This window comes from Danio rerio, chromosome 11 (assembly GCF_052040795.2).
Source record: "Danio rerio strain M-AB ecotype USA chromosome 11, GRCz13ab, whole genome shotgun sequence".
Lineage (NCBI taxonomy): Eukaryota > Metazoa > Chordata > Actinopteri > Cypriniformes > Danionidae > Danio > Danio rerio.
In genome coordinates this window covers 39,518,670-39,538,813 of record NC_141031.1, presented here as the reverse complement: position 1 = coordinate 39,538,813, position 20,144 = coordinate 39,518,670, and the positions used below count along the sequence as shown (strand labels likewise).

Sequence of the window (20,144 nt, the reverse complement as noted above, 5' to 3'; positions counted from 1 at the left end):
TAAGAATAGGCCAAAACTAGACTAGTCATCAAATAGACAGATTAGACAGACTTTATATGTGTAGTCATTCATTTCTGTTTACTTGATAGTCTAGTTTTGGCTATTCTTAGATGTCTATTAAATTTTTACTGACAGTCCAAATTTAGCCTCGTTTAAGACAAAGTGACTATGTTTAGACGTCTATTAGACATCTATTGGACATTTTAAAAACAAAAAAAAAAATGCTTGCTAGGCAGAAGGTCTGTGTGTCATCACAGCTTTCATTAGCCTAAGGTGACTGACATGTAAAGGAACCAATCACAGTTTACAGTTTGTTCAGCATCATGTTTAGTCTTGTGAAAAGGTAAAGTTGATGCCGAGACCAGTGTTCAGTGAATAAATCATCCATTTATGTTTTCTTTAGTTGAGATCAAGAGCCATCGACTTCACACTACTGCATTTCCAGTGTTTTGTGGATCCTGAGAAGTGCTCATTGACAGTTGCAAGACACTAATGTTTTCTGACCTTTTAAAGTTAAAAAGCAAAAGCTTGTATAATCACTTTGTCTTTTGAAAATTAAAAACATTTTATTCAGTTTAGAACATCTACTTGTCCCGATGTCTGTAACGTAAATAAAGACGTCAAATATGTCTCACTTTTAAACCATGTAAGCTGAAGTGAATAATGAGATATATTATGAATATGCTATAAGTAAATATAGTATTAGTGAGTAGTGAATAAATCAGAATTGGGCATCAAGACCTGCAATGTAATTCTGGGCTTTTACCTCTTTATTGCCCAAGGTGTTTTTACATGCACTTTTTATTTTGCTTTGCTATTTGGACTTATTTAAACCTAATTAGAATAAAATCTAGGTATCATCTTTTTATATGATGTATACTTTTAGAGAAAAATGATGTCCATATATTCGTGGTCCGAATTTACATCAAACACTTTTTCCTGAATGTTTTTTAATGTATATATATTTATAACATATACATGTTTTGAACATGTACTGACTATCAGAGAGTAAAAACAACATTTTATTCCTCATTCTGGACAGTTACAAATAGTGCTTGGGACATTTCATATGCTGCAAAACAGTTGCAGGGTGACGCTGTCTATAACAAAATATAAAACATTCAAAGTGTTTTAAATTGCCACTTAAGCTAAAATGTGCTGTCCATGTATGTGGACACTCAAGCCCTAGGAGGGTAAGAACTAATGCACAGTCTCTATATAGTAATATTTTTACAATTTCTTTGTCAGCTGTATGTGTGCATCCATACTTATGTGTATACCCAAGTAAAATATTTGGTATTAGCTTGCTATCCAATACTCATTGTGTTCACACTTGGTTATAAAGGCCTGTTCACACGACGAATGCAATTGATTAATAGAAATATAATAAACACTAAATTTGCATTCACAATAAGGGTTAATTATATCGGCACTCAATAAGACTAATTTAAGAATTACACAGAATAAGACACATAATTTTAATGAGCATAACTGTATTATATGTCTGAGAATTGCAGATTAAATAATAATGAAATATGATCTGCTGCAGTTTTGTATCTTTAGGCAGTGTTGGATAGATGAGATCTGTCAAATATTAGAGGAGGAGTTGTTGGAGGAATTTGTACAAGTTTCAGGTTTTCATCTGTATTCTTGTCTTTACATAGATGTGACCAGCAGGTGTCCTCGTTATTCTATAATTGAGCACATCTATTTAACTATTGAATGTAGATCACAATATAAACTCAATGTAAAATCTGTAGATAGGATTGAGCTGTGGATGCTCTCATCAATATAGCATAATTTTTGTGACACTGTTCTACAATTATTAATATTTATTAATAAGCAGAGTGTGTCCTCGCTGTATCCTGTAGCAAGATGATGTACTGGTCTAATACAAAGTGGATGTTCATGTGCGAGTAGCTTTTGCTAGCGAAAAGAATTATTCATTAATTCATTAATTTCCTTTAGCTTAGTTGCTTTATTTATTAGGGGTAGCCACAGCGGAATAAACCGCCAACTTATCCAGCATATGTTTTCTAACTGCAACCCTAGTACTGGGAAACACCCATACACTCTCACAGTCACTATACGGCCAATTTAGTTCACATATAGCGCATGTCTTTGGAGTGTAGGGGGAAACTGGAGCACCCGGAGGAAACCCATGCGAACATGGGGAGCACATCAACTCAACACAGAAACAGCCAAGACTTGAACCAGCAACTTTCTTGCTACGAGGCAACAGTGCTAATCACTGAGCCACCCAATAATTATTTTTATTATTATAAAATTACCCATTACATTGTTTGTTATAAATGTCTACAACTACCCCAACCCTAAACACAAGCCTCACAGTAGCATGGGTGTTACAATAAGCAATATTGAATGAATTTTTGATCTTTCTACGTTTCAATGTATAATTATTGTTAAACAAGTTTATCAATCACAAGTTCTGAACATTTAAGATGAAGTATTATAAACTTAACAAAAATATCTTTATGAAGTAGTAGAACTGAAGGAAAACAAACACTAAATCAAAATAATTTACACAGTTGTCAGTTTAATTCACACAGTTGTCAGTTTATTGAGTAAATGTGTGGAAATTAATACATAAAAGCAGAAGAAGTGAAGAGATCAACCATAAAGGTAATAATGTAAACTAAAGGAGATTATTAGATTGAAACATGCTGCAGTTACAATTTCTATTTTGTTAGAACTAATATGCAGCACAACAGTTAATAAAAAATAAGTCATAGAATTTAGATTTAATATGTCATAAGTTTTAGAAAAGTTTTTAGAAAAATGTGTTCTCCTATAATTAAGCTTTCAAGTAAGCATGCACTTACTCAGCATGTGAATTACTGATAAGGCAGTACAAGACTAAACTTATGGGTCCAGGCAGAAATAAAGCCTCGAGTCTGTCAAAAGACAAAAGAGAAAAAAGTCTGTTACAACAAAGAAATCTAGCTGAAACAGAAATAAATCATAATAATAACAGCAAAAACAACTACTGCATAATGATAACAGACATTGTTGTTTTTAGCATTTTATCACTGTCAGTGTCATTAAATAAGCATTTATATTTAACATAATAACACAGAAATTATATTCTAATAGACAAAAATGTGATTACATGTTTCTGGCTGTCTGATGGAAAGTTGTATGTTAATAGAGTTTCATAAAGCACTTTCAATGTTATTAATAGTATTCTAAAATAATTATTTAGACCACTTAGTGATGGTTTAGTCCAGGGGTCACCAGCATGGATCACATGTGTTTCCTGCAGGCCTGTTCTAAAAATAGCTCACCATAGTGCCAATTACCAGTAAGCTTCATATAATATAGAAGTAATCAATTAAAAATGTAAATATTTGCAGAGATATATAAAAATAAAGTGTTGCACATTGATACATTAAATACAGGGTATTTCCTACCCTGTTAAATCATTGTTGATGACTTTTGTGAGAATCATTAACATGATCAGTGACTTCACATGGATGAATATCATTAATTATTACCAAAAACATAAAGTATAATTAAAAATAAATTAAGCAAACTTGTTATTTGAGAAGTGTTTATCAAACTGGTAGCCCTCCACATTAATCGGTACCCAAGAAGTAGCTCTCAGTTTCATAAAGGTTGGTGACCCTTGGTTTAGTCAATGTTAAATAAACAGGTGTTTTAAATACTTTGGAAAATCTGCAGTGCACTTAAATAGCATGCATATAATTTTTAATTTTAAAATAAATAAACGTCATCTACATGTTTTTATTGCTGTTGTTAAAGCTTTAGTAGTAGATGTCACTGTTAAGACAAGATAATTTATATTAAAATCAACAGTGCAGCAGGTACAATTATATAATGCAATATCAGAAAAGTTCTTTAAAAAAATCCTGTACAGTTAAACTGAGATCATTTCACCTTCTGTTGTTTTTGTGGAAGTCAAAGGGTCACCAATGGATGCTATCACAAACAGTTGAAAAGTGATAAAGTTTTACTATTTTATTTAGATAAGTTATTTCTGAACTTTAATGAATAAAAAACTTACTCTGAACTGTAACTGTCACTGGATCAGACGGAGATTGTACTTGATATTGTCCATTTTTCACAGTGTAGAAGCAGGTTATTTTCACTGATGAACTCTGAGCTGCTGACCAAACACGGATCTGAGATGCAGTGAGTGAGAGCTGACATGAAGAACTCCGTTTTGAGTCACTTTCTCTTCCATTAATGTTAAATACACACATCTCCATCTTCAGCTCTTCAGTATTCTCACAGCTCAGCTCAACTGTGTCTGTTTCCTGAAGAACTAAAGCAGACGCTGACAGTCTGGCCTGAGGAAGACCTGATGAAGAAATGTTATGTTTACTTATACATAGCATAATTTTGTAATGTGTAATTTTAGAGTAAAAACAAAAGTACAAACAATTGCATTCACAATTTATTTAATTAACAAAATTCAAACTTCTGTAAATAGTCATCTGGCCAAACTGTATTCATATTGCCAAATAAATTGCAGAAAAACAAAATATTCATATCATGCAGCATTAATTACAATATCAACACTTCACAAGTTGGTCAATGTAAACTATCACTCATTGAACAATGGCTCTATACTTGTATCCTAACCAGCACAAATCATCGCCTTGTCTAAGTACTGCATGACAGGAGTCACTTTGCGTTTTAGCATTTGTCTGACAAGGCCCTACCAACATTATAACATTTTGACTAACACTGATTTTTAAGTGAGTCTTTTTGTTGTCAAATCATCCATTGTTGCTAGAACACTGGTGAAGCAAAGTCTGAAACAGAAGAACAGCAGTGAAATGGCTCACCTTTAACTGTCAGTGTGGCAGAATCAGACTCTGCTGATGAGATCTCTGTGCCTCTCTCATATGTTGTGTAGTAACAGTGAATGTCCACTATTGCAGGTGCTTTTCCTCTTAACCATCTGAGCACTTCAGCAGCAGTGTACTCCAGCTCACATGGTGGATTGACTTTTATTTCCGGCTTTTTGTTTTTAATGTAGAAATAACACTGATACACTGAAGCCTCTGCCGGCGTCTCACAGCTGATTTTCACTGAACTGAACTCATGTATGACTGCTCGAGAAACACGGACATGAGGATATCCTATAAGTAGATCAAGAAATAATTACATCACCTGAAACTACACTTCATGTCTAGTTTGAACCATGAACAAATGTAAGCTCTTGTCTTTGTAACAGCACATTACTACATTGATTATTCTTTTACCATTTTTTAAAAAGTTAACATTTTTAAAAAACCCTCACTCCATATGTAAACGTTTCATAATTAATAATTTCTTACTGTAAGACTGAACCATAAAGAGCTGAAAAACAATGAAGATGAACATCTCCATTATAGCAAGTGTGAGAAAGCAGACAACCACAGAATGAGACTCGCATAAGGGTAAATTAGGAAGTAGAACAAAAGACCACAGGAAACCTATTTACGTTTTAATGTGCAGTGGGTCTGTGAAGATAAACATTAATCTTAAGGTCACATGTACAGTACAGTTGTTTATATTAATATGTATGACTGCTTGAGAAACACGAACATGAGGATATCCTATAAGTAGATCAAACAACAATCACATCTCCTGAAACTACACTTCATGTTTAGTTTGAACCCTGATCAAATGTAAGCTCTTGTCTTTGAAACAGCACATTACTACACTGATTCTTCTTTCTCCTACTCCTCTTCCTGTACACTGCAAAATGCTTTTTTACTTTTACTTTTTTAAAAACTTTTTTTTTTGACATATTTTTGTCTTGTTTCTAGGATCAAAAACTTTTTTCAATCAAGAAGCATTTTCTAGACAAGCAAAAATTTTTGTCATGCTTTCCTTTAAAACCAGCAAAGAAATCTGCCAATAGGGTGAAATAATCTTGTCAAAATGAAAACAAGATTATTTTGCATCCCCCATTGGCAGATTATTTTGTTTGTTTTAAGGAAAAACTTTTTGGCATATTATTTCTTAATACAGCACTTTTTTTTTTATTTGCTGGTCTAGAAAATGATTTTTGATTTAAGTATTTGTAGATATCTGGACAAAAACAAGAAAAACATTTATTAGCATTATTCTAGAAATGTGGCAGGATGACATGCCAAATGCCCCCAACTACACACACACACTTATCAAATCATAGGTGGTCTTGTAATAAGTACTTTCATGCTTCACTCATGTTCAGAAGCATGCTGTCAAGAATATAAATTCAAAACAAACTCCTCAAGACCATTTTCTCCATTAACAAATTTTGCATGCATCTTATACTCCCCAAAATGTTACCAAAATTAGGATGGATTTATCTAATTTGGTTCATCTCATTGGATTGTAAAATAGTTTATTAACTACATTGAGCCATGGCTTCAAAATGAATTTGGGTAAATCCTCCTCCTGTTATTAGTGTTTAGATACCATGCACAATTCTGTGAATCAGACGTATTAAAAAAAGACAAATCAAAATGGCTGATGAACTACACCATACAGCACTAAGAAATCAGCTTTTTCACATTTCTTTGTATATTTTTAAACTTTGTTTACATTTTCTTACATCAATGTTTACAAAACATGCAGTTCAGTAACATGTTCTAATACAGTACATAAAATAATATTCAATTCAAGTTTACTTGTACAGCGTTTTTCGCAATAGCTATTGTTCCAGAGCAGCTTCACAAAAGCTGCACATCATTACATTACAGTCAAAATTAGAAAGTTAAGGGGTTGTGTTGAGGGTTGTAGTATATAAACATAGTTAACCTGCAGTTATACAGTATATATGGTCTTTCAAAAAGAATATAAAATTATATTATATTTAAGGCAAATCATATCACACAACCTTTTCATTGTTAAACCACAGTTAAAGTGACACTAATTCTGTATGCATTTTCTCTCATGGTGAAATTCAAGTTAACATTTTAAAAAAACCCTCACTACAAATGTAAACGTGTCATAATTAATAATTACTTACTGTAAGACTGAACCATAAAGAGCTGAAAAACAGTGAAGATGAACATCTCCATTATAGCGAGTGTGAGAAAGCAGACAACCACAGAATGAGACTCACATAAGGGTAAATTAGGAAGTAGAACAAAAGACCACAGGAAACCTATTTACGTTTTAATGTGCAGTGGGTCTGTAAAGATGGACATTAATCTTAAGGTCACATGTACAGTACAGTTGTTTATATTAATTAAAAACTTTTTTTCTAAAAATAAATTGTTGGGTTGTATTAACCAAACGTTGGGTCAGTATGGACAAAACCATTCTTGGGTAAATTTTTTATTAAATTAAAATGACATTTTCAACCCAATTGTCGGGTTTGTCTATATCAAACCAAGGGTTGGGTTAAAACTCAGCATTTGTTTAAATGTAACAGGAGCACTCTGTGTTATACAATATAATGAGTATTCTTTTAGTCTTCAGAGTGACAACACCCAGCAAACAATTTTGTGTTTAATAGATATCTAATAGACATCTAAATGTAGAATGACTAAAACCAGGCTGAACTTGGGCTGTCAGTGAAAATCTAATAAACGTCTAAGAATAGGCCAAAACTAGACTAGTCATCAAATAGACAGATTAGACAGACTTTATATGTGTAGTCATTCATTTCTGTTTACTTGATAGTCTAGTTTTGGCTATTCTTAGATGTCTATTAAATTTTTACTGACAGTCCAAATTTAGCCTTGTTTAAGACAAGGTGACTATGTTTAGACGTCTATTAGACATCTATTGGACATTTTAAAAACAAAAAAAAAATGCTTGCTAGGCAGAAGGTCTGTGTGTCATCACAGCTTTCATTAGCCTAAGGTGACTGACATGTAAAGGAACCAATCACAGTTTACAGTTTGTTCAGCATCATGTTTAGTCTTGTGAAAAGGTAAAGTTGATGCCGAGACCAGTGTTCAGTGAATAAATCATACATTTATGTTTTCTTTAGTTGAGATCAAGAGCCATCGACTTTACACTACTGCATTTCCAGTGTTTTGTGGATCCTGAGAAGTGCTCATTGACAGTTGCAAGACACTAATGTTTTCTGACCTTTTAAAGTTAAAAAGCAAAAGCTTGTATAATCACTTTGTCTTTTGAAAATTAAAAACATTTTCTTCAGTTTAGAACATCTACTTGTCCCGATGTCTGTAACGTAAATAAAGACGTCAAATATGTCTCACTTTTAAACCATGTAAGCTGAAGTGAATAATGAGATACATTATGAATATGCTATAAGTAAATATACTAGTATTAGTGAGTAGTGAATAAATCAGAATTGGGCATCAAGACCTGCAATGTAATTCTAGGCTTTTACCTCTTTATTGGCCAAGGTGTTTTTTTACATGCACTTTTTATTTTGCTTTGCTATTTGGACTTATTTAAACCTAATTAGAATAAAATCTAGGTATCATCTTTTTATATGATACTTTTAGAGAAAAATGATGTCCATACACTGCAAAAACTGAAATCTAAGAAAGTAAAAAAATCTTATTTCAAGAAAATGTGTCTTGGTTTTTTGCTATTAAAGATGAATTGTCTTATAAAATACACTGTGGAGTAGACTATAAGTCTTAATTTAAGAAAACCGATCTTCTTCTGGCTAGGCAAGTAAATGTTAACTAATTTTAAGCAAGATTTTACTAGAAACAAGTAAGAGCTATAAAGCCCAAATTTGTGCATGTTCAATAAGATAGTTGTGCTATTTTTAAGACTAATACACCACTAAAATTTCTAATTTTAAGAATATTAAGAAAATATTATTTTAGATTAGATTTAATTTTTCATACAATTTTGTGTGGGTGAGACTGTCTGTTTTTAAAAATTGAATAAAGAAAAATTGCTGTGAACAAACACTTGGCTTAAAAGGATTTTAATTCTTATTTCGTACTGAAAAAAAAATGCAAAAGTTGTATCAACAACAAACGCATTCAACATTTGTATTCACAGAATTTATGTAAATGAACAATCACTAATAACAGATTTCTTCCTGTCAAAATGGACAGCACTTTACAAGTATTAAAAAGTTAACCTAAAAGGAATATTCTGCGTTCATTACAGGTTACCCATAATTAACAGCATTTGTTGCATAATGGTGATTATCTCAAAACATTAACTTTCACTTTTTCCGGAAAAATAATATTATACGCCACACCAAACAGTGAAACACGAAATTAGAACGCGCGCGTTGAAATAAAAGAAAATAATCATCATCATTGATCCTGCCACCTTAAAGCTCTCTTAATAAATTAAGTTAAATAACTATTTTATTAAATAATTATAAAATGGTTTTATTATTACAATAATATATATATATATATATATATATATATATATATATATATATATATATATTATTTCCTGTCTAGCAGTTTAAAGGTTACCTGTTCTTTCTGGGAAACTTCAACAAAGCTCACTTATTTTACCTTTTGTTCTTTTCAACACAATTTTTTTGGATTAAAATGCTTTTTTGAAAATGCTTTCATTATCCAAAATAATCTCATTTATTAAGACCTAATCAAAACACCTTGTTTTGCTTTTTACATTGCAAATTTTTATATCTATAATTGTACATATATGTACCTTTTTTAGCATATTCAAACAAGAAGTATTAGCCTAAAGATTGATGTTTAACTCCTAGAATTTATGCTTATTGCTTTGTATTTAATAGACCTGTTCGTTTTTATGTTTATATTAGCCTCTCATTTCCTTTTATTTCTCTCATGCATTTGTTATATATTTTATTCATAATTCTCCCTTATTGTTTAAAAAGGAACTATGGTTTATAGAGACTGTATTCTGTTTTATTTGTAAATGTTTTGTTGTTATAAATAAAAATAACAAAAAAAAAAATATGATGACGCCATGTGATCGGTCATCATGACTGCAGCAACTTTGAGTCCCGAAGTGTCCAGCTGTCCGTCTTGACGGCTCCGTTATCAACTCCGCCCCCGCCTGCGCTCGGCTAATCTCGTTGATCGGCAGCTGAGCTTCATGTCGAACGTACCTAGACCGTGACGCATTTACGTTAATACGCATGCGCACTTACAGCGCGCCAAAGGGAAGTTAGGAGAAAAGTACTTCCATGCGCCAGTTTCTCACCATGGACGGGCTCGACGACGTTGCGATTTCCACTCTAAAAGGTTAGTAATTTTTTTAAATAACTTATTTGTTTCTTATGGTAAATTTGAGTTTGGTTTTAATGTAATATGCAATGCTTTCTATCGAGAAAAAAAGCACGTCTTTGTAATCGAATGAAATTAAGGATCGATCCTTAAGTTACAACATGCACTCAGAATGATTTTATTTAAATGTAGATACTTGTATTTATTATTGTATAGTGACATAAATTGTTGTTCTGCTGTTGTACAATACTGGGTGCTATTAGGCTGCTATTAAATGAATCACAACTCCTTTTTTTCATAATACCTAATGCTAACAAAAATAACTTAGTCAAGTGTTAAAGGATCTTTTATCATTATTGCCTGTTTGTTTTACTACATTCAGACATTTCATATTTGTAAGAGTAGGCCCAAACACTTTACAATATGGTTCATTTGTTGACTAGTTTATTTAACATTCAAAGAATGAACAGTATTAATTATCAGTATTAAAAGCACGATCGCCTCACAGCAAGAATGTCACTGGTTCGAGCCTCGGTCAGTTGGCATTTCTGTGTGGAGTTTGCATGTTCTCCCCGTGTTTGTGTGGGTTTCCTCCGGGTGCTATGGTTCCCCCACAGTCTAAATACATGTGCTTTAGGTGAATTGGGTAGGCTAAATTGTCCAAAGTAAATGAGAGTGTATGGATGTTTCCCAGTGATGGGTTGCAGCTGGAAGGGTATCCGCTGTGGAAAACATATGCTGGATAATTTGGCGGTTCATTACGCTGTGGCGACCCCAGATTAATAAAGGGACTAAGCCGAAAAAGAAAATGAATGAATATTAATTTCAACATTTACTAATGCATTACTAAAATCAAAAACACAAAATATACATAAGCTATGTTGTCTAATGTACTGTATTTGCATGTGTTCTAAGCTGCTAACATTGGGGAAGACATTTTGCCATCTCTCTCGCGAGAGGATATCCGAGATCTCTTTCCTGGTCCTGAGCACTTCCTGCGGCGCAAAGCCATTTGGCGTTTGACTCATAAGGAAGAACAGGTAATTAATTTCATACACTTGTATATTGGATATTTTTAATCTATTAGTGGGCATAATTTCAGTACAGATTCATGTGATTTGATTTGTGTTTTATTGTGTTTTAGGAGCACATCATTCCTGTTGAAGGTTCATCAGCAGATGATAAACATACTGAAAGTTCAAAACAAGATGACCCCAGTACATCAAAGTTTTTAAAGTTACCCAGTCCAGAATATGTTCTCTTCACTGACAGTGAACTACAACAGATGAGACGCACATACTTTGAGCAGCAGCGTCTTGGAAAAGAGGGTGACGTCACCTTATCGAAAGAGCTATTCTGCCGGCTCATCCGAAATACCATGACAAACATGGTATCAATAGCAAGAGCATCTTCTGATGACTACAAATATCCCACTAAACATGAAGTTATTGCCATGGCAAAACGGTTAGTGGAATACTACCCTATGATAAAAGATAAGTCAACTGGATCTAGGCACGAGTGGGTGAGTGACATCATTTACTTAATTATTGAAAAAAAAACATTGTTTTGTTGCTAACATTGTGTCAAAAATACTAATTGTTGCTTTTATTCTGTTGTACAGGACACTGTTGCTAAAAAGCTCCTGAAGCGACTTTCAAATATCCGAAGTCCCATGAAGGCCAAACAGCCTCCTTTCAAAAGAGCACATCAGGACAAAGAACTTTCTGCTGCTGTGACAAGTGACTATGATGCTGATTCCAGTGCTTCAACAGTCATTCTGTCATCACCTTCAAGTTCAAGCACCCCACGGCAAGAAAATGACAGCATTGATGAAGCATGTAAGTACATTAAAATTTACTTTAAAATAAAGTAGTCAATAGGGATGCTCATTTCGGTTAATTTTGCCAACCAGCTCGTTAATCGGATATAAACAGTTAACTGGTTAGATTAATATTAAATTATTATTATAGTTTTTTTTTTTAAACTGAAATGTCTATTTTGTGTCTGACACATTAAATATTGCTATTTAAAATACTGATTTATTTTAACATGTGAACATATTAATAACAGAACATAACAACAGAACATCTTCACGCACCTGCCATCTTTCCAACAGGAAAAGGAAAGGAAAATGAATAAAATAAGTAGGCCTGCCCTAATTTTTCATTTAAATTATTAATTTATATTACAAAAAGAAAACACTGACTAAATCCTTTTAAGAAACCGGCATAGGCTGTTTTTTTCCAATCATGTTTTTTTTTTCTTCCGTCAAATAAAAATAGCAGACTTCCTCAAATCGCTCTCTCCACGGAAAATATGCATTTATTTAATGCCCTGCTGTTATTATAATCATAAAACATTTTTAATAGAAATCATTATTTTAAAAATTATATATTGATATAAGGTTCTCTCTCTCTCTCTACCGTAATAAAAATATGCTTAAATGAAAATAATGAAGACAATGACAACTCGCACATATGTTGACTTTTTGTGAACAGTATTGCTGTTTTTTTCCCTTTCTAAAAACACCTTTTATGTTGACAAGGAAAAAAGAAGTGCGCCGATTTCCTCTGCTTGTGCACAAAACCTCTTGCACACCCCTCAAATATAACTTACGATGGTCAAGCACGGATCTTTTAGTGCGCTCTCAAATAAACACTGCAGAAGTGTGATTTAGTGTGTTTATGTAGTGAGTATGTCTACAACATTTATTAGATTTGCTAGGAATATTTCAGAATGTCTCCAATAAACTTAGAGCGGCATTAATGCGTCCTGAAGTAAAGTGAAACAGCTATAAACTCCAGCAAGATAAAGTCATTGTATGCAGAACCACAGGCCATCTATAAATAAATGAAAATTATTGAAACTGTGTTCATCCTAACTGAAAGCTACGTCGTGTTTGCTGGCTTCACGCATCACGCACCTGTCAGTCAGTCAATCAGTCAGTCTGTCAGCACGCAACCTCAAAGGGTTTAACAAATAGCGCACATCACGGATACAGAAAAGTTTGCGCTGTTATAATTCACATGCCTTTTAATATGTTTTGGTGCGATTATAACCCGCTATAAAAAACAACAATAATTAATGTTTTGAATAGGAAGCTGTAATGTTGCCGTGAAGGGATGCATTTTGGTGTCGCGCTCCGCCATAGAAGAATGAATGTAGCGGGATCCATGCTCTTTAAAAGTTTTCTGTAGTTGTCTTGACAACACACACACTGCTGCTCTGGGTTGAGCCGCGTGCAAAACTCTTGCGGCTTTTAGTAAACCATTCAAAAGATGCCCCTCTTAACGCAAAAAGCGCATTCGATCGGCCCCTTATGCAGCTAAACTAAAAATATAAAAAAATAGTATTTTTTTAATTGTTTAACTGATACCATACGCATGATACAAACGCATCCTTTCGGTTAACGGTTGATCGATTACTTTGAGCATCCCTAGTAGCCAGACATGTCACTTCATTAGGACATGTTCTGGCCATGATTTTTATATTTTTATATATATATATATATATATATGTGTGTGTAATACATAACATCTTATTCGGTGATATATGCATGCCGAATTTGTTCTATTTGTAACGTAAAATACATTATTCAATTGTTGATTTCTGTGCATCTTGTTCAGTAATTATATTGTATGGCTAAATTGCAGCTGATGGTCCTGACAACAGCCTTGACAGCCAGAAAACCCAGGCAAGACATTACAGGACGCTCCAAGAAATGTACAAAGCAAAGAAGCCAAATAAAGCTGCTGTAACCCATCTATTAGACCTGGAGTTCCAGTCCAGAAGAAGTTTCATTGACTCAAATGTATTGAAGGAGCAAGACAAACCCACAAATATTTTGCAAGCGTACCCCTGCTTCAAAGAATTGGACCATGTGGGTACACGAATGCTTACATTTTAGACAGATGTAAAACATACTAACACATATCCCATATCCTCTGCCTAACTGCAGACAGCCAAACAATTTTGTTTTTAATATTAAATAATTATTTCAGGCAATGGATGAACTACGAAGAATCATTGAGCCAAACAACTCCAAATACATTTCTGAGGTAAAGGACAGGTGGGAGACCTTCTACTCCAAGGTTCAGTTTTATGGAGTGATGAAAAAAGTCATGAAGCCTCCAAGGACATTAAATGGAGGTAAAACTTTAATATAATTTGAATCTGTATAGATCAAGGGTTCTCAACTCTGGTCCTCAAGGTCCAGTTTAACTCCAATCCTAATTTAACACACCTGAGCTAATCAGTGTTTTCAGGTTCTTACAAAAATCTACAGGCTGGTGAGTTTAGAGCTAAAGGTTGAACCTGACCTCTAATCTCAAGGGCCAAGTGTTGAGAACCCTTGTTATAGATCAGTTATTTTTTTAATTCAAGAAGTTTTCTGTTTTCAGTTGAAAACAATGTTGTGTAAACAGTCCCTTAATTCAGGTCTCCTGGATCAGAAACCAGTGGTATAGATTATCCCCATACATCTACAGTAATATCTGATGTTAATATCTTTTTTTTTTTAAACTAATCTAGTTGAACATGCCATTGCTGTTTTTACTGCCCTACCGCTGCTCTTCCCATCTGGGTCTGCAGCACCGAAGAAACAGGTCCCAATCAGTGAGGCTCTTTTCCATGTTCTGACGGTGAGTTTTACTTTAAGTAGTGATAAGTTATTAACAGGTGACTACATTGTCAATAAAATACTAAGTTAAAACCATCTCAATTGCACTACGTAAAATTGGACATGCAACGTAACAACTAACTTAAAGGTATTGTAGAACATTCTTTAATTATGTCTTTATTTACTTAATCACAACCTGCTGAACACAAAAGTAAGATAGTTTGAAGAATGTTGATATGCAAACCCAGATCTGTTGGGTTGGCATTCACTTCCATTAAAGAAAAAAAAATATGGAAGTGAATAGTGACCCAGATCTTATATTGATTTTTGCTGTGTTTGTAGTCTGAATTGTGTATTTTTGTTATTTGGTTTTCTAGCCCTCAGAGGATCCGGATACCTACATCCACAGGCGTGCATTTTCCAGTCCGGTCTTGCTGGTTGGTGAGGAGAACTGCATGGTGGTTGTAGGTACAACCCCAGTTCTAACATTTGACAAAGACTTGCTCTATGAGGGGCCTCTCTACCTCCTGGCCTATTACTATGCATTTAATCTCACATATCCAAAGTGTCTTGCAACCCTCTTGTCTGTGTTGCAAACACAAGTTCTGAGAGATGTCATCCACGAGCAGGATGAAACCCCCTCGTACAAAAAGGCCATTCATGAATGGAGAATGTTTGTTGACTAATTGCTGTTTCAAGCTGCTGTGGCTGAGAGACAGCTGCATTTTTTTTTCGGCCATTACATTTGCACTTGATTTGTGCTGTTAGGAGTTTTTCCCCATTTTCAGTATATTAAATGTATCTAACATACAATAATGCAGCACAGCAAAACAAAAAGTAATTGTTGTGTGTAACTTTACAGGACATTTTTTGTTATTATTATTAATGTTGGACTGTTCATCCTGTTTTGCTGTACCCCAGTTGTTTAAGAGGAAAATGTTCATTTTTGAATCTGCCATTCATTCAAGCCATTGTTGACCCAAACTTCAATTACTTCTTAATCTTATGTTGTTTCAACCTTGGATTTATCTACAGAAGATATTATTTAGAATGTTGGTAACTGTTGATGGTAGCTATTGACTTTCATAGTATTTTTTTAATTTATTTTGTATATTTTTCTTGCTATGATAGCTACCGACATTTTTCAAAGTGTCATCTTCTGCAAAGAAACTCATACAGGATTTGAAGAACATAAGGGTGAGCATGATAATTATTTGATTTTTGGGTTACTATTCTGTTACATAGTGAATTGATCCAGGCTGTTTGAAGCTTAAATGCTGTTTGAGTTTGTGTAGACTGAGGCAAAGCATTTTGCATAGAATACTTGCGGTTTCTGTGCCAGGTATTTTATTTCATTTTAAAGTGTAAGCTTGTCTTTGCTTATCCTGCCTTATGCTCCATTTGTTCAGAACTTTGGAGAATGTTCTTTAATAAATGTTCAGCAAAGCTGGAAGTTGTTTCTTCACTTAAGTGGGGGAAGGTGTGGGAGGTATTTTCTTTTAAGAGTTTTCATCTCATTTTAGGTTTTTTTGTGATCTTAAAAAAAGTCTAAATAGGCTGGATTTAAGGTAAAATATTCTACTTTCAATGTATTTTCTCCCCCTAAAATTATTATTGTCGTGCTTCAAAAAAGAGAAAACTGTTTAATTTTAAGCTTGTTTGTCTAGTTTTAAGAACTAACTGTAGATTTACTGACTAGATTTAAGTCCAAATATTCTAGTTTTAATGCAATTTGTTCTAGAATTATTCATGTTCAGTGCTTATTAAAATAAAAAAACTGCTTAATTTTAAGCTTGTTTGTCTGGTTTTAAGAACTAACTCTAGATTTACTGACTAGATTTAAGTTCAAATATTCTAGTTTTTATGCAATTTGTTCTAGAATTATTAATATTTAGTGCTTATAAAAAGAAAAAACTGCTTAGTTTTAAGCATATTTGTCTAGTTTTAAGAACCAACAGTGTTTTTAATGGCTAGTTTTAATACAATTTTCTCTTATTTATGTTCTATTAAATTCTTATAAAAAGCTAAAATGCCTAGTTTCAAGAATTTGTGTCTAATTTTAAGATCAATAGAAATGTATTATCGTCTAGATATTAATGCTATTTTCAAGAATTCTTACCAAGTCAATTTTGCTTACCCCATTGGCAGATTTATTTGCTTGATTTTGGTACACTTTAACTAGATTTAAGTAATTTTTGCTTGTTTCAGGAAGGGCATTTTTTGCAGTGTATATGTGGACTCGTGGTCCGAATTTACATCAAACACTTTTTCCTGAATGTTTTTTAATGTATATATATTTATAACATATACATGTTTTGAACATGTACTGACTATCAGAGAGTAAAAACAACATTTTATTCCTCATTCTGGACAGTTACAAATAGTGCTTGGCACATTTCACATGCTGCAAAACAATTGCAGGATGACGCTGTCTGTAACAAAATATAAAACATTCAAACTGTGTTTTAAATTGCCACTTAAGAGTAAGTAGTAAGAACTAATGCACAGTCTCTATATAGTAATATTTTTACAATTTCTTTGTCAGCTGTATGTGTTCATCCATACTTATGTGTATACCCAAGTAAATATTTGGTATTAGCTTGCTATCCAATACTCATTGTGTTCACACTTGGTTATAAAGGCCTGTTCACACGACGAATGCAATTAATTAATAGAAATATATTAAACACTAAATTTGCATTCACAATAAGGGTCGATTATATCGGCACTCAATAAGACTAATTTAAGAATTACACAGAATAAGACACATCATTTTAATGAGCATACTGTAACTGTATTATATGTCTGAGAATTGCAGATTAAATAATAATGAAATACGATCTGCTGCAGTTTTGTATAGGCAGTGTTGGATAGATGAGATCTGTCAAATATTAGAGGAGGAGTTGTTGGAGGAATTTATACAGAATTTATATAGTTTCAGGTTTTCATCTGTATTCTTGTCTTTACTGGATGTGACCAGCAGATGTCCTCGTTATTCTATAATTGAGCACATCTATTTAACTATTGAATGTAGATCACAATATAAACTCAATGTAAAATCTGTAGATAGGATAGAGCTGTGGATGCTCTCATCAATATAGCATAATTTTTGTGACACTGTTCTACAATTATTAATATTTATTAATAAGCAGAGTGTGTCCTCGCTGTATCCTGTAGCAAGATGATGTACTGGTCTAATACGTCGTGGATGTTCATGTGCGAGTGGCTGTTGCTAGCGAAAAGAATTATTCATTAATTCATTAATTTCCTTTAGCTTAGTTGCTTTATTTATTAGGGGTAGCCACAGCGGAATGAACCGCCAACTTATCCAGCATATGTTTTCTAACTGCAACCCTAGTACTGGGAAACACCTATACACTCTCACAGTCACTATACGGCCAATTTAGTTCACATATAGAGCATGTCTTTGGAGTGTAGGGGGAAACTGGAGCACCCGGAGGAAACCCATGCGAACATGGGGAGTACATCAACTCAACAAAGAAACAGCCAACTTTCTTGCTACGAGGCAACAGTGCTAACCACTGAGCCACCCAAGAATTATTTATATTATTATAATATTACCCATTACATTGTTTGTTATAAATGTCTACAACTACCCCAACCCTAAACACAAGCCTCACAGTAGCATGGGTGTTACAATAAGCAATATTGAATGAATTTTTGATCTTTCAACGTTTCAATGTATAATTATTGTTAAACAAGTTTATCAATCACAAGTTCTGAACATTTAAGATGAAGTATTATAAACTTAACAAAAATATCTGTATAAAGTAGTAGAACTGAAGGAAAACTAATACTAAATCAAAATAATTCACACATTTGTCAGTTTGATTCACACAGTTGTCATTATTGAGTAAATGTGTGGAAATTAATACATAAAAGCAGAAGAAGTGAAGAAATCAACCATACAGGTAATAATGTAAACTAAAGGAGATTATTAGATTAAAACATGCTGCAGTTACAATTTCTATTTTGTGAGAACTAATGTGCAGCACAACAGTTAATAAAAAATGAGCCATAGAATTTAGATTTAATATTTCATAAGCGTGTTTTAGAAAAATGTGTTCTCCTATAATTAAGCTTTTAAGTAAGCATGCACTTACTCATGTTACTTACAAGCATGTGAATTACTGATAAAGCGATACAAGACTTATCTTATGGGTCCAGGCAGAAATAAAGCCTTGAGTCTGTCAAAAGACAAAGGAGAAAAAAGTCTGTTACAACAAAGAAATCTAGCTGAAACAGAAATAAATCATAATAATAACAGGAAAAACAACTACTGCATAATGATAACAGACATTGTTGTTTTTAGCATTTTATCACTGTCAGTGTCATTAAATAAGCATTTATATTTAACATAATAACACAGAAATTATATTCTAATAGACAAAAATGTGATTACATGTTTCTGGCTGTCTGATGGAAAGTTGTATGTTAATAGAGTTTCATAAAGCACTTTCAATGTTATTAATAGTATTCTAAAATAATTATTTAGACCACTTAGTGATGGTTTAGTCCAGGGGTCATCAGCATGGATCACATGTGTTGCCCGCAGGCCTGTTCTAAAAATAGCTCACCATAGTGCCAATTACCAGTAAGCTTCATATAATATAGAAGTAATCAATTAAAAATGTAAATATTTGCAGAGATATATAAAAATAAAGTGTTGCACATTGATACATTAAATACAGGGTATTTCCTACCCTGTCAAATCATTGTAGATGACTTTTGTGAGAATCATTAACATATTATATATATATATTTTTTTTTTCTCCAATTCTCCAATGCACATATTGCACATAAACCATCTAGATACAGTATATAACTTCTGTACATACAGTTAGCTCCCTCCCCCTACAGTTAGCCCCTCCCTCTTCCTCCCACCGCACTTACTGGACATTTAAAGTATTGTAATATATATCCGGGTTACTATTGGTTCCTCTTATTGTACGGTCGAGTGTAATACATATGCAGATATTTTCTGGGTCTGATTTAAAAGTTGAAATATATGTCCATAAGTGCTCTATTTTCACGAAAACTCTATTTTTGTAAATATTTAAGTGTCATTTGATTATAATCAGTTTTATACCCCCTGTATTTCACTGTACAAACATGTTACACTGGTGGTGTAAATATGATCATTTTGCTGATATTCAATTCAAATGATCTCATGAATAGATTTTCCTCAAATATATATTTACTTTCCCCCTTAATATTGTAGTTTTACAAAAAAAAAAAGAATAGTATTGAGAAAAACAATTGCCAGTAAAGTCACTAAAGTTACCCAGTCTGCTTTCTGCTGTTCTTGTGCTATCTGTTAAACTTTTGGTTAAGCAACTATTAATTGGGACATGAAAATAATAATAATT

The 20,144-nt window shown here is 33.2% G+C and overlaps 2 protein-coding genes and 1 long non-coding RNA gene across 6 annotated transcripts in view; 2 read left to right on the top strand and 1 right to left on the bottom strand.

The window, feature by feature from the left end:
• Positions 1-20,144, top strand: part of LOC147841852 (uncharacterized) — a 202,938-nt gene that overhangs the window by 49,739 nt on the left and 133,055 nt on the right. The window lies entirely within an intron of this gene.
• Positions 2,540-7,171, bottom strand: LOC147841860 (uncharacterized). Of its 2 annotated transcripts, XM_087274340.1 has the most exons (5): positions 6,992-7,171; positions 4,833-5,129; positions 4,046-4,342; positions 3,919-3,960; positions 2,540-2,915 (listed from the first exon to the last, which is right to left on the bottom strand). In XM_087274340.1, exons 1-5 carry the CDS (start codon positions 7,041-7,043, stop codon positions 2,884-2,886), a joined length of 720 nt encoding a protein of 239 aa, XP_087130466.1. In that variant the 5' UTR covers positions 7,044-7,171; the 3' UTR covers positions 2,540-2,883. The 2 variants fall into 2 exon arrangements, with proteins under 2 accessions (XP_087130466.1, XP_087130467.1); XM_087274341.1 differs by lacking the exon at positions 3,919-3,960 and having other exon boundaries at positions 2,555-2,915.
• LOC147841859 (uncharacterized) lies at positions 10,101-16,207 on the top strand. The gene is made up of 8 exons (XM_087274253.1): positions 10,101-10,154; positions 11,052-11,176; positions 11,281-11,658; positions 11,758-11,974; positions 13,790-14,016; positions 14,138-14,285; positions 14,667-14,776; positions 15,132-16,207. Exons 1-8 carry the CDS (start codon positions 10,115-10,117, stop codon positions 15,438-15,440), a joined length of 1,554 nt encoding a protein of 517 aa, XP_087130379.1. The 5' UTR covers positions 10,101-10,114; the 3' UTR covers positions 15,441-16,207.